The sequence below is a fragment of the Poecile atricapillus genome, chromosome W (genome assembly GCF_030490865.1).
Source record: "Poecile atricapillus isolate bPoeAtr1 chromosome W, bPoeAtr1.hap1, whole genome shotgun sequence".
NCBI classification, from domain to species: domain Eukaryota; kingdom Metazoa; phylum Chordata; class Aves; order Passeriformes; family Paridae; genus Poecile; species Poecile atricapillus.
In genome coordinates, this window is record NC_081288.1 from 17,328,875 (window position 1) to 17,352,227 (window position 23,353).

Sequence of the window (23,353 nt, forward strand, 5' to 3'; positions counted from 1 at the left end):
GAGCTCTTCAGGAACAGTTTCCAGGAATTGCTGCTGTCTGAAGAGCTCCTGCTTTGTAACCAACAGCTTTGGAAACTTACTTTGCCTGCCTGAAGAACACCCTCAGTGGAACAGCGTTTTTGCTGTTGAAATTCCAAAGGACGTTACTGACCTGGATTGTGGTCAGGATGGAAAACTGCTGTGGTTTTACATAAACACACATACATACATAATAGTATGTATACATACATACATAAACCCACCTCTCTTGTGACCCTATAAAGAGTGGGCCTGAGTGAGGCCCTCAGAGCTCTCCTGGACAGCAGTGACCAGAAATCTCCCTCTGTGTGCGGCACCTCAGAGCCAGTGAACTCCTGTTTGCTGTATTTGGAGGACCAGCAGTGACAACAGAGCATGGAATGATGATGCCGCCTTTCCTTGAGGCTCAACCCTTCAGCCACTGACAAGATGCAAAGGTATCCAACCTAAGTGCTTCATTGAATTCCAGGGGAATTGTATACCTTGTACATACTCCTTCAGGACTGTTTGTGTGGATATGCTATAGAAAATGTACAATGGATAGTGCTCTCAGAGATTCTAAGTACTGTAGATCTGCAAGTAACTCAGGCCTACAAGCGAGTTGCTATTGTGCATATGAGAAATTCTATATGTTTTAAATTAAACTGTGGACTAAGTGCTGTTAAAGCTTCAGGCATAAACCACTGGTCAGATCTGGGGTTCAGTTTTGCAAGGGGGTCCACTCTGAACTTCGTGATTCAACAGGAGCATCTCCCTTATTCCTTTTATCCATACCCTTTTCCATCCTTACCCTTTTTGTATCCTCAGCATCCTCAGAGGTACATTTTGGTTGATTTTGGTTTTAGATCAGTAGATCATAGATTTTAGTTTGCTTTTTCTTTGTGCTTCAACTATCTAGTAAATAGTGGAGTGAACCTTGTTGAATGGACTTTGTCATACTTTTGCTTTTATATTAAATCTGGTTTTGCTGATGCCTTTGCTGGCAATTCTTTGAGTGATCTTAAAACACTCCTTACTGCCAGTGTGAAGACTTGCTACTGCCAACAGCTCTACTGCAGTGACTCCTTACGTATATTTCAAAGACTATTTCTCTCTGCAGTGTCATTTATTTGGTGAAAACACCAACCAACCCAACAGTATCAGCTCTGACACAAGTGTGAGTCGAGCCAAGGCCAACAGAGACAGCCTGAAGCAAACAGCTATGGCCAAACTTCTCTTCCAGGGGCAAAGATCAAGTTTTCTATTCCTGCTGCAGCAATTACAGAACAGCAGAAATCAGTAGTAGCAGGAATTGTCTTCAGGGCCCAAGTGCTTAAAGCACTATTGTTCAAATGCTCCCTTTCCTGACCCCGCAGTTGTCTCCCTGACACAGGAAGGTGGTGCAAGTTCAGCAGATGAGGCTAAAAGCTTCAAGAATTTACTTTCACAGAATAGTCAGGGTTGGAAGGGACCTCGAGAGCATTTAATCCAACCCCTCTACCCAGGCAGGGTCACCTGGAGCAGGTGACACAGGAGCATGTCCAGGTGGGTTTGGAATGTCTCCAGAGACGGAGGCTCCAGGCCCCCCCTTGGCAGCTGTTCCAGGGCTCTGCCACCCTCAGTGTACAGAAATTCTTCCTCTTGTTGAGGTGGAACTTCTTGCATTATGTTTACTGCCATTGCTCCTTGTCCTGTTGCTGGGCACCACTGAAAAGAGGCTGGCACTGTCCTCTTGGCACCCACCCTTGAGATATTTACATGCATTGATGAGATCCCTTCTCAGTCTTCTCTTCTCTGGACTAAACAGGCCCAGTTCCTGCAGTCCGTTCTCATAAGAGATGCTTAAGACCCCTCATGTTTATGGCCTCTGCTTGATCCTCTTCAGTAGCTCCTTGTCTTTCCTTGAACTGAGGAGACAAGAACTGAGCACAGCACTCCCTCTCCAGGGCTGGGAACTTCACTTTTGAGAGGGTGCTCATTCCCAGGGGAAATGGGTCATTCAATGTGGAAGATTTTTCAAATCAGGTTCATGTTCTAGGTAACAAAGCACAGCACCTTGAACTGACACCCAAACACACAGGTATGGGGTAAGAAGAGTTTCTGTTCAACACATTACATTGAAGTGAAACAGAACAGGGCTGTGCAAGCACTCCTTCCTGCAAAATTGTTTCATACATGAAGTTTTGGTTGAGGAGGTCAAAAGCAGCAGAGGAAAACCTATTACTCATAACCTGCACACCCGAAACCCTTCAAGTGACTCCTGGCAGGGAAGCAGCTCCCCGATTTGGGTCCTAGAGGACCAGGAAGGATTTACATTTCATTTTTTGCAGTTAGAGCTCTTTTATTGTTACCTTTCCTAGGTGTGTGATTACAGGCAGAGTCAGGGCTTGTCATCACTGTAGTAGCGCTGCTTCATGGCTCGGTATTTCCTCAGGAAGTACAAAGCCTCCAGCTCCTTTATAACAAATTCTCCCCGGGCAATCAGTTGCTTAATTTTTTCAGGGTCTGTCTCATCTTTGTTTTTTAGAAAAGCTGCTTTCAAACGGCTTCTGAAGTAGTCTGCTCCTTTGGGATACTCTCTTCCAAGGTACAGCAGCTTAGAGAGAAAAGAATAATGTGTTTTTAATTAACTGAGTGCACACTGAGAGGGGATTCATTTTCTGGTTAAGAAAAGTGCTGGTGGCATTTAAGACACTTACATTTTTGTACAGTTTTATCACTTCACTTCTTAAAGAATTGGCCATTCTCACATTTCAATGAACTCTCCTTGTGTGACTTTTGGTTTGTTTGGGCTTTGTTACCTGAAGGATAATCAATTTGAAATTAGCCTTCTCTGGAAGTCAGTAAACCACCTCAGCCTTCCTAAAACTTCTGTATCCTACTGAGCCCCATTCGCTCTAATTCTAGTTCTATTCTGTCTCTTCTTTTTCTTTCTTACTTTTTATTATATTTAGCTTTTCATTGTCTTTTCCCCTCCACCCTCAAACAGAAAATAAGAAACTTCTAAGTAACTTTCAACAGCTGCAACACTTTGTGCTGTTCATTGGCTGCTTTCTCACACCCTTACAATTCTGTACCAGCTGGCCTAGCTGCTTCTATGGTCTGGTAAAAAACTGTATCTTCATATATACACATATCAAGTGGTAAAGATATATAAATAGAATACATTGCTATGTGTTTTATATATTCATATAGCAACGTTTATAATAACATATTTTCATGCATTTATTTTTATCTCCATATATATTTATGTATTACAAATTCCTGTAATATATATATATATATATATAAATTTTATACATATACATGTATATTCCTGCAACTGTCGCATTTATAAATGTTACTTTTTGAAGGACTCTTTAAGTGCATTACAAATTGAGTCCAGCGTGCACCGGCAAAACGTAAGGAAAAGTGACAAAGTAACCGATTTTTAGTTCTGTAAGCACAAAATTACAGAACAGTCTGGCTTGGAAAGGACCTTAAAGATGATCTCGTCCCAAACCCTGCCGTGGGCAGGGACACCTTCCACTATCCCAGCTTGCTCAGAGCCCCGTCCAGCCTGGCCCTGGACGCTGCGCAGCCAAAACCAAATCACAAGCGACCGGAATCCAGTCCAGCTCCCGCTGCGGGGCTCCTCGGGGCGCCACCTCGCCCTGGCTCTGCCTGCCGCCCCGCTCCCCCGGAGCCATCCCCGCGTCCCCGCGGGTCCCGGCAAGGCCGCACCGGGACCTCACCCGCTGCTCCCGGAGCCGCCGCGGCGCCGCTTTCCGGCAGCGCCGGGAGCGCGTCCGGCCTGAGCCGCGCCTGCGCCGGGGCCTGCCGGGCTCGGCGGCCTGAGGGGCAGCGCCGCCGCTGCGGGACATGGTGCGGCGGGGAGGGGACTGCGGGCGGGATACGTGCGGGACAGGGGAAGGGTGAGGGGGTGGAGGAAAGCGGGGTGTTCCTCGTTAGCTACCGGAGTCCCGGGAGGTGGAATAAAGGCTTTAGTCTCAATGTAGCACCTGAAGGACGCGTTATCTTTTGTGAGCCCCGGCGTTAAGTCCTTGTGCGGTGGTTTTGCTGCCGTGGTTGCTCCGTGTGGAAGCAGCCGGGAGGTGGCTCTGACTTCGTTGTCAGAATGGGTCTGTGGTAACAAAGTTCATTCCGAGAGTCGTGTGTGAGTGGCTAATTTTATGCAGTATTGAAATGACTGTCATTAGAGTTTTTCAATAGCTGATCGCGTTCAATTTTAACAGAATAATAGTATATTTCTAATTATTCCTTTCAGGCTGATACGTTGTTGACTGATGTTCCCTTTCCTTTTTTTTCCCCTTCTAATCTTTTAGGGTCCAAAAAAAAAGGTAGGTAGACAGAAACACACTGTTCACTGTTGTGTTTATTTTTTTAATCTGATTTTTTTAAATTTATTTTTCCTGAGGCAACTGGCCTGGGTTAATTGAATCTGAAGGAGAAAGAGGCGTCTCCAGGACACCGAGCTTTTGTGCTCTTTGCAAGGAGGCCAAATGTTCCTGTAGCGCTGCTGGAGAGAGCGTGGCCAGTGCAGCTTGTTTGGCTTGGCAACAGGTGTCCAGGCAAAGAGGCCGTGTTCTGGCTCTGTCCCAGCCATGGGGTGGCCAGCAGGACCAGGGCAGTCACTGCCCCCCTGTCGCGGGCACTGGTGAGGCCTCACCTCCAGTGCTGTGTCCAGTTCTGGGCCTGTCACTGCAAGATGGACATTGAGGGGCTGGGGCGTGTCCAGAGAAGGGAGCAGAGCTGGACGAGGGGCTGGAGCATCAGTAGCAGCTGAGGGGGCTCAGCCTGCAGAAAAGGAGGCTCAGGGGGGACCTTCTGGTTCTCCACAATTCCCTGACAGGAGAGGGCAGCCAGGGTGGGTCAGGCTCTGCTCCCAGGGAACAAAGGGCAGGACAAGAGTGAATGGTCTCACACTGTGCCAGGTGAAGCTTAGGCTGGACATCGGCAGACATTTCATCATTAAAGGTTTGCAAAGTATTGGAAGGGGCTGCCCAGGGAGGTTTGGAGTCCCCATCCCTGGAGGTGCCCAGGGAATGCTGGACATGGCACTCAGTGCTCTGGGCTGGGTGACAAGACAGGGATTGGGCCCAGCTTGGACTCGATGATCTTGGAGGTCTTTTCCAACCTGAGTGATTCTGGGACTCTGTTATCTGAGCCATAGGCTGAACACAGAATTGGGAGGGGTGAAGGGACAACAGGCAGAAGTCTGTGGGAAACTGGGTTGCATAAATTTATCTTTTGAGTTATTCTTAATTCTGTGATAATTAATTTATCTACCCCTCCCCAGCTGTGCATCTCACTCTTCTCAGTGCTCTGTTAAGTCATTGGAATGTGATAATAAGTTGACTAAAACGTGATTGCAAGTAATTAAAACAAGCAGATTTTCCATTTTCAGTTTAATTAATTATTTATTTAGCAAAGTGAAAAGAACAAATTCTTTCCTGAAATCCTAATGGGTAGAAGTGTGAATTTTACTGACTCTATTTTGGAATAATTTTGCAAATGAATGCTTTGGTAACAAATGCAAGAAGATGCACTCAGACTCTGGAGAGACTTAATTGTCACTATTGTATTTGTCCCAGCTTCATGGCAATCTCTGTACTCAGAGTTGCATTCATATATATATATATTTATGCCAATATATTTATTGCCATGCCAAGTAGCGTGACCAAGTAGTTATATATATCTGAATGTGTGATAGTTGGAATCAAAGTGTGAAGTAAGTGTGTGTGAAGAAGGACCAGTAGTCAGATAATTTCTGAGAACCTCAAATTTAAAATATAGTTATTCTAGGATTGTGCTGGAGGTGAACAATGAACTGTCTGGAGTTGCAGTGAGATTTTATAACAGAAAAGAGAACTCTTTGCTATTTTGTCTTGTGAATTAGATGATTCTAAATGCCAGGCTTGTCCCAAAATACATTTTCAAGTATTTCCTAAAATATTTAAAATTGTAGCATCTACTTTCTTAGCAGATTTGCCTGTTACTCAATTTCTACATTAAACCAAAAGATTTTAATAGTCTTGTGTTGTGGCTGTGCTTGGGAATGTCTAGCATAGAAAAATACATTAATTGTAAGATCTTGTCATAAAAAAGAGAAGAAAATTGAGTCCAGAATGTGCATTACTGTTCTGGGAGCTTCTTTGGCTGTCTAGGGAGTCTAAAATCTCAATTGAGGGATCACACTGAAGGGCAAAGTTACAGAGTTTTGGAACTGCCAAATTGTATTAAAATAACACTGACATTTGTTTTCTTCTCCCTTACTGCAAACATGAAGTCCAATGGCAAAAGTAAAAAATCGAAGAAAGAAGCGAAGCTGAGAGGTACTGTGCACTTCATTTAGAGGGGATATGATGGACAAATTGTTTATTTTAAATAAACAGGCAGAAAGTAACGTCGTGAAATAGATGTGAATTGCTGTCTCTTTCACAAATACAAATGATTCCTTCCTCTTTTCTTGTGTGGGCCAAATTCCCTGTTCCTTGGTGCTGCATCTCATTTCCCTGTCAGAGCAACTTACTGTTAATCCATCCCCGTGGGAGTTTGGGCATGCCGTGACTGCCAGTGACTGCTAATCACTGGTAAGCTTTTGTGGTGGGAGTGGCAGCACGGGTGGGCACAGGCCGATTTGGGAACTTCTGCTACTCTTGCCTCAGTGCAGCACAGAGCCTTGGCATGATTTACTTGGAAGTGATGACATCAAGTCACTGTTTGGGAACATCTGGATTGAGGCACAGGCTGTGCCATCTTAGACTGAAGGCGTAGAGGTTGAATCAGTTTTAGTTTTCACATCCTCTCTAATTTTCTAGACCCTATGGCAGCAAAGAGAAGCCAGAACTGTGGAGTAGCAGATCCTAAAGAGGATTTCAGTGAACAAACAGATGTAAAATTTAAATTGTAGGAAACCAGCAGTTGTAGTAAAGAAGAAGAGGAGTTTGGGATTAAAGCACTGAGTTTCACTTAAGCCTTTGGATTGAGAACCTGTGTCCATTGAAGTTGCAGATGGAGAGAGCAGTCCTGCTGCTGCACTTGCTGGTCCTTGTTTCCACTTTTATCCTCACAGACTGAAGGGGCAGTACCGGAAACAGTGTGTTTTAGAAGTATTCAAATTAATTTGTATCAATCTTCATATGGGAGATTTCTGTGCAGTGAAAGATAAACATTTATGTTGCTCATTTTATAGTGGTTTTATCATTATAGCTGGTAACCAAATAATTTTTTAGATTTAATTTAGGAAAGCATAGTTATGTCCTTCATCTCTTTCCCAATCCTCAGCTGAAGCCCAGTTAAGAGCTGAACAAGAAGAAGCAGAAAGACTTGAAAGGGAGAGGCTATATCAAGAGCACTTGGAAAAGCTTGAAGCAAAGGTTAGTTTTTTACTCAATGAAAAAATCTAATCCTATTTCTAAACTTGAGACAAAGACTGTAAAACACCAGTAATTTATAGGAATTAATTTCCTTTTGTACTTATTGTTGGGAACAATATTGAGGAAATTTTCCAGTTTTGATAAATTTAAATACATTACCTCTTGTGATATGCATTTCTTTAGTTTGATGAAATGCATTTTTTTTTCCCATTTCCATTGTGCTTTCAACTGAATGTATTTCTCTTGTTCCCCATGAGGACATTTGGTACAAATTCCTTAATTGGTTCCCTGCTTGGGCAGATACAGTGATTTGTATTTGAGATTATGCATATTTATTTTTCTCAACAGTCTGGCATTCAGAACAAAAACTGATTGGTAATAGATAAATATTTTTGTGTTTAAAAAAAAAAAAGAGATTTACAATAAACTAATTTTTTTTTAAAGAGTCACTCTTGTCTACTCCTCTTGTACTTCACAGAATATTTTTTTCCTCCTAGGGAGAAGATGACTTTAAAATAATAGAAATGAAAAGGGAACAAATAAAACAATCTTGCACCCTTTTTTCCAAATTATGCTTACATTTTTTAGCAGCTCCCATTAGAGCTGTCTTCAGGATGCTGATATGGAAACTGTTCAAATGAGAGGTTACAATCATATGTCACATTATGTTTATCATATGGCTCAGTAGCTAATGAGATGACAGTAACATATTGCAAACTACTGCAGACTTCTCAATTGGATGTTTCATAAAGAAAAAATAATAACTCATTCAAATATCCCAAATTTGTTTCTTCTGTGTAAAATAATTGTAAGAAATAAGCCAAATATTTATCTGCCCTGTTTGATATATATATTTTATTTTTATTTATTTATTTTTTTTTAACAGTATCAAGGAGAGAAGGAGTCTGAACTAGCAGAACTTAATTCACTGGAACAGAAGTTTCTTTCTGCACAGCAGTGGAAAATGGATTACAGAGAACAAGCCAAGGTAAGCTTTCTTGCCAAAATCTGCCCATAGGTTTGGCAAGGAAGAGAGTTCAGGAGCTTCCAGTTCTTGAATGTAGGAGTGTGCTATGACAGCATTTTGAGTTCCATCTCAAAGTAGTGACAGGCCATGCTCACCCTCTTCTTTACTGTGGAGCACACAGAAAAGAAATGTGGGCAAAGAGGAGCCTGTTTGGTGATCAAAGTATCAGTGCCCCACACCTTACCCCAACAGTCACAAGGAATTGTGATTTCAGATATTCTGGTGTCTGTTCTTCCTCTTTGTTTCTTTAAATCATTCTGCTTTTAACCATTTCACCAAGAAAGTTCTGCCATGGCTTAAAAAGAAATTCTATAAAACATTAGTTTCAGTGCTTCTTGGGTATCATTCAGAGAGAGAGATGTGCCAGATTTTTGAAGGATGTGGTGCAAACCCAGGTCAGGGCTGGGAATGTATGAAAATGCAGCTAAAAGTTGATGTCTACAGTTTGGGATGACATCCAAGATGGTTGTATTATCACCCAATGGTATTATGTACCTGTCAAGTTCAATTTTAAGTGATAAGGTGTGGAAATACAGTAGATTTTACTCTTGTGAATCTTGCAGACACATCAGTCAGTAACAGTCTGATAATGAGATTTGGTCAGGTAAGGAACCTAAGATTTAATACCCTACAGTCTTGAGGACACAAGGATTTTCTCTTTGTCTTGTGTATTGCTTACTCCTTTCAAAATCTCTGCAGAACAACTTTACAATCATAGGGTAAATCATGTTAGAGAGGACTTGTGAAATTCCTGTAGTTCAACCTCCTGCACCAAGCAGGGCAAAGTCTGAAGTTAAATCAAGGTTTTCAGTTGGGCTTTGAAATGTTTAAAAGCTGGAGGCACCACAGCATCTTTGACAGCTTTACCACTCTCACTGTAACAATTTTTCTCTGAATGCAATTGGCATTTCCCTGTTACAGTTTGTGATCATTGCCAGCTGTTGTTTATGGATGTTTTTTACAAACTAGAACTATTGATTTTAAAATAAATCTGATAAAACACTGGTAGATGGTGGGAAATACCAGAGTTTCTGTTAGTCTGTTGTTTTTAAGATTATTTAGGGCAAAATAGATATATAATACCAAATACTGAGTTTCCACATCTATTTCTGAACAATTTTAGTTTAGATGAAGACATGCATTTACAACTTACCATGAAATTTATCCTTTTTCTCCATAAAAGTGCTGTTACTTCCAAGAATGTGTTTATAAAAGTGAAGCTCTCTTTTAAGTGCAAAGATGTAAAAAAAAGAAATCAGATTAATTATTACTGAAAATTGATCAGTCTTTTATACAGGAATTTCCAGTGCACTCAGCACTCCCCTATTGTTGCTTTGTTTGAAGTCAGTGGGGATGCTGATGGAAGTGGTTGAGAATGCAATCCTATAAGTGCTTTTGCTTTAAAAGATACATTTTCCTTTGGAATGCAATTTTCAGTAACATGGGGTTATTAATCTTCACAGCAAACAGGAGGGCAGTGTTTCCTTGATATTCTATTTTATGGATGAAAAAAAATTCCATTATGGGTGATAAATTGATCCCAGGAGCCAACGTTAGGCTTACATTTGGTATTAAGTGGCATTAGTCTGCCACAGATTTTTTCTTTACACCACTTGTAGGAATGGCCAAGTGTTGATTTGAAAATAAAATTATTTTAAAAAATCCACTAATCTAGGATTTCACATTCCTACCAGGGGTTTCTGCTGAAGGAGAATTGATGCTAGCAAGGGAGAGGAAATCCTCAGAGGCAGAGAAAGGAGGAGTAAATATGTTGCAGCAGAGGCTCTTAATCAGCTTTATTGCCAGCGTAGGAGTTTTCAGTTTTCTTGGCAGAATCTGATCTGAGACCCACCTGCACCTTCCTCATTTCTGTTCTCAGTCATTTTATTCTTCCACCCCTCTCTTGTTGCAGGTAATGAATTCATTGCTTTTGTGGAGCACCCACTGATAAACGGGTATAAACAGCAAGTGTGAGGTGGGCAGAAGCATCTTAACACATGAATATCAAAGTAAACCTTTTTTTTCCTGGCATAAGGATAATAAACCAGGTGGTGTTAGAATCCTGTTTAGATGAAGGTGTGAATTTGTCACTATAATATATTTGTCTTTCAGAATCCTCCTTTTTCTTGTAATAGCACTGTGCAATATATCTGTATCCACTTTTCTTTGAACTCTTCTTTAGTGGGAGCATTACCTCAAATGTGATGGGACTCCTGACCCCACTATACCTCAGGAAATCAACACTTTCATCAGCTTGTGGCGTGACGACCAAGATGTGGACGTTCAGCTTGTGATGGAGAAGGAGGAAGTGGTCCTAAATGTAAATGTTAAAATTATGTCTTTCAGTTTAAGCTTAACATATCCTTAACAGCCTCCTCTATTTTCCCTTTTTTTGTGGCCAAATGACTGAAAGACCTTCAACACCTAAAAGTTTTTCTTCAATTTTTCTATTTTTCTTTAATTACAGATTTATTGTTAACCCTGTAGAAGATGTGTATTGACTTTCAATATGCATTTAGGGGATTTGTGTGCTGTGTTTCTACACTGAGGTCTAGCATTCCAACACCCATATTCCTTTCCATTTTAAACCACAGCATACAAGCTCATATCAGATATAAATGCTTTGGTGGACAGCAGCCTCATTTTGTAACACTTGAGCCAGTAAAATGCCATGTAAGAGCAAAAGTTCCCAGAATGGATTTTTACCAACAAAAGTCACCAGCCATTCATAGCTTGTGAAGCAATTTTAAGCAATCTTTGTCTGCTCTGTAAATTTGGGATTTTATTTTCAATTATGCTGACTTTCTGTGGCTTTTCAGAAAGGTAAATGGGGTCTTCTAGAAACTGGATGGGGGGAAAGTTTCATGTGTAATACAGATTTTATTGGGCTGGTTAGGTTCTAAGTTAGATTTCCTATCTATCTATAACAAAATAAAAAAGGTTATTTTTGTGACCAAAATCTGTTTAGGTACAAGGGAAGTAGGTTTGCCTCATTTTTTATGACAGAGCACACAGTATGTTAAGGATGGTGTCAAAACAGAGACTTTTCCCATGTAAATGTCTTCCAGTTGATTGAGAAGTTGGAGTTTCTTCTGTTGGAAGCATCACCAGATGAGATCACAGAAAAACAACGAGACCAGTACCAGGAATTTATTTTGCAGTTGCAGGATCTGCTTAATCAGAAGTACAATGAGGCTACTCAGAACCTGCTCAAAGTGAGTGAGATTTACTGCTTCAAAATTGTGATATGTGCACATAAGCTTAACTTCAAGTGTCCTTTAATGATCGTTGGCTTTGTTTGATCCTAAACTGTCACAGAGATGAGTCTATGAGTTTTCAAACCATGCTTGTAGCACTTGCCAGACTTTGTAATTGTTCAAAACTCCTGAAAATCTGAACTTTACAGTGGAAAATCTGATCATTAAGTCAGACAAGGATAAACTACTGGGAAATTTTGTGAGATTTGGAGATAATGGAAACAAGAGGTGCTGTATGAAACTTGTTGACCAAAAAATGTAGATGTGAAAAGCAGCTCATAAGGTCATAAGCCTTGTACACATTTTTTTAATGTAAGTTCATGTAATTAAAATATTTTTTAAACTAAGATCTGGGGAAAGGTGAAGAGTACTCAAACAAGAAAATTAAATTGTGCTGGGGAGTCAGTTTTTTGAGCTGTATGTGTTGGTAGTGACCTTGCTATTTCAAGGATATTAATCATATATATAAAATATGTTTAGCAAGAGAATATTAGTGAAATAGTGAACCAGTTGTATCTGCACAGTCAGAACCCCCTGCAAATTAAGAAATGTTGAATTCTTGTTTAGTGAATTTAGGATTAAGCTCCCAATGTAATTATTATTTCACAAGTTTGATGTTGCCTAAATGATAAAATAATATGTTCAATGACTCTGGGGTAAGAGTCCATTATTGCTCAGTAAATCCTTTGTTTGTTTGTTTTTTATAATTTATCCTGAGAATTTGGGAAATAATGGAAGAACTCCTATTTGGCAGTACATGGCTCAGAATTCATGAAGTCAGAGGGAAAAAAGGGAATGTAGTTCAAATTTTAAGAAACAGATTTGAGTTGGACTTGGTCTGGTGTATTTTCATTCTTACATTTATTTATTTATTTATTCAAGGTAAATCAAAGTGAAATAAATAAAACATTATTTAATTGGCTTTTTTCTTTGTAGGCAGCTAGTATGTATGAAGATTTTGAAACTGGGAATATGCACACAGTTATAAAGGATAAAAATACTACTTTCTGTATTTGGGCCAATCTGAAGAAGAAAGCAAGGTACAGCACACTGAAATTACTACTTTGAAATGAGGCCTGGCTTTGTTGAATAAACACCAAGAATCAATTTCTCACCATCTTTTTTTTTTGTTGAATAGCATTCATTCTGCAGACTCCCAGTGCTGGCTGTTGCTAAGGAGTGGTTTAGAGATATATAAATTTCTTAAAATGCAACAGCAGAACCCTGTCACTGCCAGAAGAAATTTGGAAGAAAAACAACAAAGCTCATGCAGAGATTTGAAATTCCTCTGGAAGCAGTGTTTCTTGCTGATGCATTTCATATTTTCTAAGTTGTTCCAGTTGCTTGCAAAGCAGTGAGTGATACTTTGTGCTCAGTTAAGAGAAAATATTTTAGAGCTTGGGATGCACTTTCATTCCTGAATCTAAGTTTTGTGTTTTTATTGGATTACCATTTAAATGGTACATTTTCAAAATGAGATTTTTGAGCAGACTTCCTACTCCCACTCCATAAATATAAGGAATAAGTTATTAAAAGGACTTTAGCTTGACTAAGGACCTGTTACTGTGAGTTTTGTTAAGTAAAAGGGTGGGTGCTGAGCAATGTCAGACTGACCTGCAGGAAGAGCCCATGTGAGTTAAGTGTTAAAGCCTTTTGGCCAGTAGAGAGATGCACTTAAAATATTCAACTAACAATTAAAAGCTAAGTGTTGCTTCACTAGAAGATTTTTAGAACTTGTGACCAGCCTATCTTATCCAAAAATAAGTATTATTTGAATTATTTTGAAAGGTGCTGAGAGTGATGTAACACAGACAGCTGTGCAGGGATTTTCCCAATAAATTAGTCAATTTTACCAGGAATGTAATTCCTAGAAGAGCTGCCATTTGATCCTGCCTCATTGTCATCCTGCCAAGGCTTATTTTTGAAACTTCTGATCCCCTTGATGCAATTGTGGCTTTACTGGAGGCTCTTACGGAGACCTGCCAGCACAAGCATGGTGACATCCCACGTTTCTCAGGAGGTGCAACAAATCCCAAAAGAGACTTGAACCTTTTTGAGGAAACACCAAATGAAGTGCTGCCAATCTTACCAGTGCCTGTTGTTGTTGTCACTGCCCTTCCCAGGTTCAAGAACCACATGTTCCAGGAGGTGGGGCATGGCTTTGACCTGCCCAAATCCCTGGCTTTGAGCAGTGTGGCCGTTCGCGTGCTGCACACCTGCTACGACCACGTGTCTCCCCTGTGGGTGCACTGCCAAGGGGTGCCAAGGCCAGAGGCCTCAGACAACGAGGAGTTGGCTGAGCATCCCGAAGACACTGGGCAAGAACCAGGAGAAGAGGAGGAGAAAGGCATTAAAGAGCCCAGTGTGCCTGCTGCGGAAGAAACGTGTTCTACAGGGAGGAAGGTGGGTAAAAATCCTCAAAGGATATCCTACACTGTTCTTGTTAACTTGAAGCTCAGTCACAGTGTCCTGTGAAGGACAGCCAAATCCTTAAATGTTTCTTTGGAAAAGACAACTTCTGTCAACAGTGTAATAGATCTTCTCAAGGGAATGGAAAGATGGAAAGTAGAAAGGGAAGTTTGGACAGGGTGCGCAATTGGCATTTGGTTGGTGGTTTGAGAGTAGGATCAAGCATGAAGTGCCATTGCAAAATATTTCTATAAATTTCTGGCATATATACAGATGAATGGATTCTGCTTCTTGAAAGCAGACATCCCCACAGAATTCCTGCAGGAATCCAATTTTAGGAAAATTTGCAGTGTGCAGAGTAGGATTCAGAGTTCAGCAGGTGTTGGCTGTGCAGGTGCCTGGCTGCTCCATGTCTGTATGCTGACCCTTTGCTTTTCAAAGGGCTTTTCAAATGCTATTTCTGGCTGTCTGTGCTCTTCCTCAGCTCTCTTCCATGGAATATGTTTGCTTTAGGTGTGATGGAGGTTGCTTGGTTTTGTGCTGTCCATACTGCATTTGGGGTTTTCACTTTGTGTATCATGTGTGACTTTCAAATAAATGCCCTGTGTTCTCCACCTAAAATTTCTGCAGAAATAAACATCAAGTTTCTCCTTAGTATGTTTGGAGCAATTTCACAGGATGTTCTGAGTGAAAAGGGGCCCACAAGCATCCTTAAGTCCAACTCTTAGGTGAAGAAATTCTGGGATCCATATAGGGATCTAATGGGGATTGAACCACTGTTCATGATCATGGTTTTTCTCCTTTTCAGTCCCCCAACACCTTTGTAATGGATCAGTGCTTGAAATCCTACTTCTCTTGGTTCCTTTTGTTCTTTTTTTGTATGACAAATCTTATCTTTTGGCACTTTTCACCGATATTTCTCAGACTTCCTTTAGGCTCCTTCATTTTATTCCTTCTCTTTGTCTTTCCCAGGTCTTGCACTCTTTCTCTCAATCCATTCTGTAACTTCTTTTCTGAAGGCTCCACTTCTCTCAGCTTCTGTCCTCTCACCTCCTGTCCTGTTAGAGGAGATGTGTGTTCTTCCCACATGCTGGCCTGCAGAGCCAGGGCATAGAAGGTGGTGTGCCTCCAGAGGAGTCTGCTGTGGCGTGGATGAATCCCTGTCTGGGTTGGATATTTGTCTGGGGAATGTGTTTCTCAGCATCCTCCAGTCTGGCTGTGCCTTGAGCTCCCCCACATTCTTGTGTGGAAATACAGCGAAATACAGTGTGAAAGGGAATAAATATTATGGGCCAGGCATGGGTCAAAGCTGGGTTCTAGCACAGTTTCAGTATTGGCTTGCATTCAGCCTCAATGTGCATTTTACTTTGTGCCACTCTGCTGGCTGTAAAATGAGCAAAACCACAACTTTTGAGTGAATACTGCTGATAAAGTATTGGGTGCTTGTTTGGTACTCAGGGAGATCAGATGGAATTTGCTGTGGAAATTAAGTAAATACTTTGTCACTATTTATAAATCCAGTTCCAAATTAGAGAGTACCTTTAATCAAAATATTTTTGCTAGCTAGGTAGAAATTATTTCTCTTAAAACCTTGCCCTGTACCAAGATCAGTACAACTGTTTCTGTATCTCTTCTCCTTGGGCCTCCTTGAAGGAGGTGATACCTTCTTCTCCCTGACTAATGGAAAAATGTTTCTTGCTTTTTGTCTAGGAGAGTGCTGCCTCACTGAAAGAAAATAGCAATAACACAGATGATATAAAAGAGACAGAGGAGGAAACTGAGATGAATGCAGACGTCTTGGATGTACCATCACAAGGTATTTGGTTATTTTTTACATGCAGCACTACAAAAGTACTTATGCTAAGTATTTTATGTATTAAAAATTGTTCCCTGTGAGGGTGGGGAGGCCCTGGCACAGGCTGCCCAGAGAAGCTGTGGCTGCCCCATCCCTGGAAGTGTCCAAGGCCAGGATGGATGGGGCTCTGGAGCAACCTGGGATAGTGGAAAGTGTTCAGGGGGCTGGAACTGGACTTTAAGGTCCCTTCCAACCCAGGCCATTCCCTGATCTGTGGAAACACTGCAATATCTCCATGTGAATGTACCAAAGTTTGTAAATATAGGAATGTTTTGATAACACTTGAGTTTTGTTGACATTTCTATTAATGATTGGGTTTTTTTCTAATAATTTCTATACATTTCTATTTTTTCAATCATTTCTATACATGATTGTATCATGTGGGGAGATAACAGGACAGGAAAATGGAGTTCATCCCCACACTTATTTATTTATTATTTATGCTTATGTACATGTTTATCATGTTTATATAGACATATGTACTATTATACATATGTTTATGGGTGAGACACACAATCTTTATGAATCTGCCAGGCTCTGGGGAGGTTTACTTCCTCAGAAAATGATGATTCAAATGCATATCATAGTAGGCATTGGTGTAGTGTGGGGTGTTACTGAGCATTACCTAAATGGGTGCTTAAAGTGAGAGGGCCAAATTCTAGGAAATAAAACTGTTTGTCTATCCACATAAGTTACAAATTTCTCCAGTGTTGTGGCATTGTCCTTTGGTTTAATAAGAGTGAATTTTCTTGTGACACTGACTTAAATAAAACAACTGCAAACAATTATTAGCATAATTTATCTCCACTTTACAGCCTTTTTCTTCTGGTAAAAAAAACAAACCCCAGCCCACAACACTTTGGAATGAACATGCAGTCCAGAGAACCAGTTGTCAGATTAGACCCTAAAAGCAAGGTTTTCAAGAGAATATAAAGGACTTGGGCCTCATGTGGAGGAATTTGTATTTTATTTCTGCCACAGTATTAGGTGAAGTGGATGTGCACAGATACCAATTATACCTGAGTGTTTTCCAGCTTGTTCATCTGTTTTAATAAGGAAAAAACTGCTTTTTCTGGCATGCTCATGGTTTGCAAACCCTTTCAATCACTTTTGAGAATAGCAGTGAAATATTGCTCAGCTACCTTAAGTTCAAAACAAGGAGCCAGGTAAATGAGGGTTAAAAACCAAAAATGCACCAACAGACAAGAGTGACAGTTTCTTTGGATTTACCCTTATTGTGCCATTGTTAAAGAGATAAATTACCTTGGGACAATAAATAGTTTCTTTAGAGGATACTTATATATTTTTGTATTATTATTTTAAAAAACAAGATAAAGTGTAAGCTACCACTGTAAAATGCAGTAAAATGTTTTTTACTTCTGGTAAGTTTGTTGTTCAGAATAACTGCAAAAGGACATTATGATGGTGTGTGATACAGTAGAGTCAAACCTCTGCAGAATGTAACTAAATCTGACATGAAATTAACACTGTTTTCACTTTTTTTTTTCTTTTAAGCTTGAAGCCAATTTATAAAGAGAGTTGTCATTTTTTTATATTGTCTTATTCACTCAGAGCAAATTTTGTAACAATTTCAGACCTGTTTTTACAGTACTGAATGTTTTATCTTGATTCCTGTTGACAGTAACTTCTCTCCTCCTATACCATCTCATGTGATGTTTGATGTGGGCTGGTTTGGTTTCTTTCTTAAAGAAAATATTTATGGTCATTTTTGTCCGCAGTGTTTCTGCCTTTTACTATCATTTTCCAGCTAATTAAACCTTAAGTTCATACATATGTGAAATATCCGTAATTATGCACAGAAAAGGAATTATCTTTGTTATCTGAAAATTGTGTTTAATGTTAAATCCCTCTTGCTCTTCATAATTACCATGTCTTTCACCGTCAGCACATGGCCTTTTAGCACCTTATTTTTAGATATCTTTTTATCTGCTTCATTTCTTTTAATATCAATATAATCTTACGAAACTTGCCCAGAATCGACTGTATTACTGTGCTTGTGAAACTCTTGTGCATGTAACAATGGACTCATTTTGTCAGTAAAACCTTATTCCTATTGAAAACATTTGGCACTGGCCACAAATCCAAAAGTCCCAAATCAAGAAGCGCTTTTCATTGCCCAGCTCTCTGCCTTTCCCCACATTTCAGTGATTATTGAAGAGCACCAGCAGATGGGGCTGAAATGCTGCCTCCTGGAGCACTTCCAGCACACAGAGTGAAGATGAAGAGAGGTGGGAAATGCTGAGTTTGAGCACCAGGTTAACTCCTGGTGTCCGGTGAATTTTTCAGAAGAGGATGCGCTGCTGCAGGAGGAGGCAGGAGGCAGAGAAGAGGCACCCAGAGGTGTTGATCTGCAGCAGCTGGTGCCCCTGGGGGGTGTGTACCACATCGATGCCCTGCAGCTGCCGCCCCAGGCCCAGGACGTCGGGGACTGGAGCATGGTGGAGGTGAGGGAGGAAAGGGATCAGCCCCTGCTGCCCTGGCACCCCTGAGGAGCCGCTCCTGAGGTTTGTCACTGCTGGCACGTGCACTGGACACGACTTCTGAGCGGCAAACCAACGAGACGAGGTTTGCAAATCATCAGATTTTCACATGTGAAAGGTAAAAGCACGCTGGTACCAAAAGAGCTGCTGGTTCAGCTGCAGGCTCTTCAGGCCGGCTGAGGGCTGCAATCGCTGTGTTCTGGTTTCCTCTAGTGCTGAGCTACCCCACAGGTTGCACTGTGACGCTGGAAACTTTCAATAATTGCAATTCCCAATAAGCCAAACACAGAGAGCAGCACTGTGGGCAGGGGAGCAGCCCAGGATGTTCATTCCCAGCCCCCTGGGACCTTCCCTCTGACACTGGGAGTGGAATTACACCTGCTTTTGCCTCCCAGCTGCTCCTGGTTTCTGAGGCTGTGCCCACACTGGGGCACAGGAAGGGTTCCAAGGCCTCATGGTAGCTACTCTTCTGCTGCCTTCAAAATTGTACTTGGAAATGTGCAATATTAGTAAACCCTTTGAATGGTGCATTAAAAAACTCTGCAGTAGTTAGATGAACTCAAATAAAAAATCCTGCATTTTCTGATAAACCCCTTATCTGTCCTTTTCCTGTCTTGCCAAAGCTGCTGGATGTTGGATTGGAGGTGTATCCATATTCCCCAGGAGAGGTTGAAGATGGCACACAGTTTGCAGTACAGATAACCCTGAAGCTCCCTGATAATGTGATTTATTTTAAAGTGCCTGTGGTAGCCCGATGGGATGCTGCAGGTACGAACTTAGGACATAAATTTATTTTAAATTTGAAGAGTGGAATTTATACCCAAGTTGGACTACTGTCACAATCCAGCTGTAAAGATAAGGCTCCAGTTTAGAGCCCAGAAATAGTTGGGGGACTTCAGTGTTAATTGATTTGGGGATTTTACATTTATTTTCTTATTAGTTTTTTGGTTTGTTTTACTTGAGCATTACTGCCAGAAGCCTTTCATGTACATCAGTGTATCATTGCTTCGTTTTTGTCCAGGCCAGCAGTGGAGAAGTGATGGCATCAGCGAGATAACGTATGAAGCAGAAGAAAAGAGCATCACCTTTGGGATGGGTGCCTTTTATACAGTAGCCCTTTTCCAGGATGCTCACCTGAACCTGCCCTATCAGGCCTGGGAATTGCACCCCACTGGGGTGGATGAAGGACTCTTCACAGTTACTGCAGCCTTTGCAACCATTCAGATACAAATTAAGGTACTGTCACATATTTTTTTAAAATCAAACATTTGCAGTTAAAAAATCAAATAATTATTATAGTGTCCCTGAGTAAGAATTAGGGATGTTTCCACAAGAGTAATTTGAATCTCTCTTCCTTTACAAGCACTGTGTTGGTTATTTAATTTCAGTTATTTACTATGAGAAAACATCTGTGCATTTGCTCTGGAAAGTTTCAGTCAGTGCTTTGCTGCTGGTGCTGCCTTGCTGCATTCAAGCCTGTTCCACCTGTTAGAGAAAAAATTGTTCCTCTCTCATCCCAGCTCTACCAGGAGAAGTTAAAGCATTTCTAGCAGCCTACTACTAACGTTCCTTATTGCTTCTCAAACTTCAAGCTACTCATGATTATTCATTGGTTCATTGCTGTACAAATCACTACACCAGTCTAATTTCTGAATTCCTACACAAAGCTGGCTCTCTTCAGGATCTGTAAATGAAAGGTCACAGCCCAGTGTAGCAGATGATGGGGGTAATAGCCAGCAAAGATAACAATAGTTGAAGCCTACACCAGAAAGGTATTTCCATGACCAGTAAGTTGCTTTCACTGGTTTGTACAACAGGATAATCAGTGTATGTTGTCTGCAGTAGTGGTGGAAGAGGAGGAGGTGCTTTCCCAGATGACAGGAAAATGGATGAGTCCTTTTGCCCTCAGAGCAGCTTTGAAAAGAGCTGGAGTGAACATTTTCCCAGCAGAGTACTCTCCCAAGTATGTCCCTGTGCCTGGGAAGGTGAGTGCCAGAGTTTCCTGGTGGTTTTCCCTCCCATTTTTCACTCAGGTCACCCTTTCCTGCACTGGGAGCTGCTGTGCTGCCAGCTGAGCCAGGGACTGAGTACAGCAGGCCCTGACATTGCTGTAACACAGGGAAATAGAGCAAGTTCTGTTTTGTCTGATTGCTACTTGTGCACTGCAGGCTGCCCTGGCAGAAGTGAAGGCCTATGAGCAGATGGCTCTGCTTGCAGCTGCTTTTGCTTTTGCTCACAGCAAGTGGAATGGAGAAGCAGGGCCAGAGCAAGTCGTGTTCAAGGTTTGTGGAGTCAGACCAAACTTCCAGAGCAGGCCAGCACTGACCCCTTCCCCAGTCAGACAGAAACAATTAACTCACCTCTGGTGGCTTCAGCCCCTGCAGTGTCACAGACTGCACCTGAGAGAGCTCTCAGGGGACACAAGTCTCAGCAGGAAAGACACTTGCTAAGGAAAACAGAGCTGATAAATCACCAAGGGAGGCTTTAGCCAGAGCTGGGGTGACAGAGTTTCATGCTCTTCTTCAGAGGCCTCTTGAAAATCAGCAATCTGCTTTGCCAGCCTTTTAAAGAACAGCTGGAAATTCCTTCCTGCCTGTAGGGTTTCTTTTGCTCCCTACTGCAGAGGAGGGAATAAGCAACCTCAGTGTTGATTTGTCTCCACCTGTGAACTAAAACACATGGTTAAAACTTCTCCCAGCCAGACAAACACTCCCATGTGTGGCTGGAGAAAGGTAACCCACCCCACTACTGAAAGCTGGAGTGGCTTTCTCACTCTCAGGTTAAATGCATGTGGCACACAGATATTAGAATTTGTACTCTGACAGTGACACAGGCTTCACCTCACAGTGCATTTTTTCCTGCCATAGGCAAGTGAACATCTTACAGTGGGCTCTGCCAAAGACAACAACTGGTCTCTTTATATGTTCAATGGTGAGAAAGTACAAAACCTCAAGCTCACTGAAACCAGTGAAGCTTTTACAGAAGAGCTGGAAGAAGAGTCTGAATTTCACTCCACACTCTACCATATGCTCAAGGCTTCTGCCAGCAATGAAGCCATGGATAAAGTGGAAAGAGCTGGCTTCCTGTTTATTGATTCTGTGTATCAGCTGCTCCTTGCTACCAGAGTTTTAGCATACTCTTAGATACAGCAAGCTTTCCTTCAAAACTTCATTATCAAAAGCTTTCCAAAAAGTTACATTTCAAGTCTTAAATCCTTTTCTGTTCAAATCATTGAAACAGGTTCTAAAATGTAAACATTTAATCTTTGTTCAAGCAAAATAAATTCTTTATTCTCTTGTGGCTAGACCACCTAGACGTTTTTCTTGTTAACAATATTAAAAATTGCTGTTCTATTGTAAACCTCAACAGAACTGAGACCCTTTTAGCTACTTTTAAAGATGACTTTTGCCAGAATAGGAAGAAAAATACTTTTTTTTTAAATTTCAAGTCATGCTTTAAAGAAAAAAAATTAATCTCCTCCCCAAAAATACCCACAACTCAGCAAAACAAATCCAGACACGTAACCTTAAATCAAGGCCAGCCTCAGCTCCTGTCCGGCAGAGCGTGGCAGCGCAGCTCCAGCAGCGGAGCCGGGGTTATACCGGGGGAGGGCCATTGTGTTGCAGTCCTGTGTAGGGCCACAGCAGCTGCTGCACCAATGTCCAGGAGTCCCCAGTGCCCACAGGGGCTGCATCTGCTGGCCTCTGCAGGGACAGCCCCATCAGGAAGCTCGTGAGAGCAGCCAGCAGGACCAGCATGGACACGGACACCCAGAAGGTTTTGTTAGCGTTGCTGAAGGAAGCCTTGAAGTGGGATGCCCACGCTGAGATCAAACTGTACCTGGGCAGGGCAGGAAAGCACAGAGCCCTTCAGTGTCTCTTCAAAATGTGAAACTCTTCCCAGCCCACCCCCAAAACCCTTACAGCAAACTAGATCCCACAAACATCAAAAGTGACAGGTTGTTACTGTTTTGGGAGCTGTGCAGGGGGAACTTTGGTTCTGGGTTTAAAACACAGTCAAGGAAGCAAATTCTTGATAAGCTGACCCCTGTCAGCAGTCCACCCGTGCTCCTCACACGGGGTTCCCGGAGAGCATTTCCCAGTCACTGGTCACTGCCCACAATGGTCAAAGGAGAAAAGATCCCAGGGAAGCCGTAAAGTCTCCACTTGCTCCTTTTTTCCTGCTAAGTACCCCGGAGTGAGTGCAGCAATCCTTGAGGATGGAGAGAGGTTTTGGATGAGCCCAGTTTCCAGAATGATCCTTATTTGAAGGTTTGTCCAGTATTTGGTGCTTTTGTCCATTTCATGTGTGTTTTTTATTTTTAATGGATGTTTGAGTTCTAGGACACTAAGCTTAAAATTAAAAAGGCAGCTCCTAGTGTATCGCATTATTTTTTTATTTTTTTCTCATTTTGTTTTGTGGAAAAAATTAATTTTCTTTTCATGCTTTGTACTTCAAGATAGACAGAAGCTCTACTGACCCTCCCACACCAAGCATTTCAAGTGCACAGCAGTTAATTGGATTAGTTGTTGTGTGAAGAATAATACTTAAATCTGTTGTTGCTTCTATTGGTACACTTAAAATTTGGTGTTCCTGTGTACCTGGGGCTTTGGCCACACTTGTGGAGATGTAAAATAAGCACTTGGATTGCTCTGGACACATTATGGGAAATGTGTGTTAGGAGAAACCCCCTGTGAATAAGATGCTGTTCTGTGTAGAGATCTGCAGCAGTGCTGGGTTAGGGAGAGTGGTTAAAGGGTTTGGGAGAACAGAGCAGGGAATGGACAAGTCAGCTCTAGTAGGTTGATGTCTGTCTCCTTTTATTTACAGAATATAATAGAAATGTAACCCAACTGTAAACCCAAAATCTGTGGCAATAAGTAATAGCAATAGCTGTACCTTTTTCTCTTGAGGTCACTGGCAAGCAT

The 23,353-nt window shown here is 41.6% G+C and overlaps 2 protein-coding genes across 6 annotated transcripts in view; one reads left to right on the forward strand and one right to left on the reverse strand.

Moving 5' to 3' along the window:
• The window catches only part of LOC131591524 (electron transfer flavoprotein regulatory factor 1), a 7,986-nt gene extending 3,852 nt beyond the window's left edge, over positions 1-4,134 (reverse strand). The window contains exons 1-3 of one of the 4 annotated variants that reach the window (XM_058862326.1): positions 3,732-3,865; positions 2,697-2,798; positions 2,349-2,593 (exon numbers count right to left, since the gene is read on the reverse strand). In XM_058862326.1, coding sequence (XP_058718309.1) covers positions 2,378-2,593; positions 2,697-2,741 — 261 coding nt within the window. In that variant the 5' untranslated portion in view covers positions 2,742-2,798; positions 3,732-3,865 and the 3' untranslated portion in view covers positions 2,349-2,377. Of the gene's footprint in view, positions 1-1,992; positions 2,594-2,696; positions 2,799-3,475; positions 3,574-3,731; positions 3,866-3,998 lie in introns of those variants that run through there. The other 3 variants (XM_058862328.1, XM_058862325.1, XM_058862327.1) reach the window with 3 other exon arrangements.
• On the forward strand, positions 3,809-21,731 carry LOC131591522 (dynein axonemal intermediate chain 7-like). 2 transcript variants are annotated; one of them, XM_058862321.1, is made up of 17 exons: positions 3,851-3,861; positions 4,323-4,337; positions 4,445-4,654; positions 6,287-6,332; positions 7,285-7,376; positions 8,263-8,364; positions 10,586-10,723; positions 11,472-11,618; positions 12,597-12,700; positions 13,784-14,063; positions 15,780-15,885; positions 18,232-18,389; positions 19,049-19,193; positions 19,447-19,661; positions 20,243-20,410; positions 20,594-20,707; positions 21,293-21,731. In XM_058862321.1, exons 1-17 carry the CDS (start codon positions 3,859-3,861, stop codon positions 21,566-21,568), a joined length of 2,319 nt encoding a protein of 772 aa, XP_058718304.1. In that variant the 5' UTR covers positions 3,851-3,858; the 3' UTR covers positions 21,569-21,731. The 2 variants fall into 2 exon arrangements, with proteins under 2 accessions (XP_058718305.1, XP_058718304.1); XM_058862322.1 differs by lacking the exon at positions 4,445-4,654 and having other exon boundaries at positions 3,809-3,861.
• Positions 21,732-23,353: the final 1,622 nt, after the last annotated feature.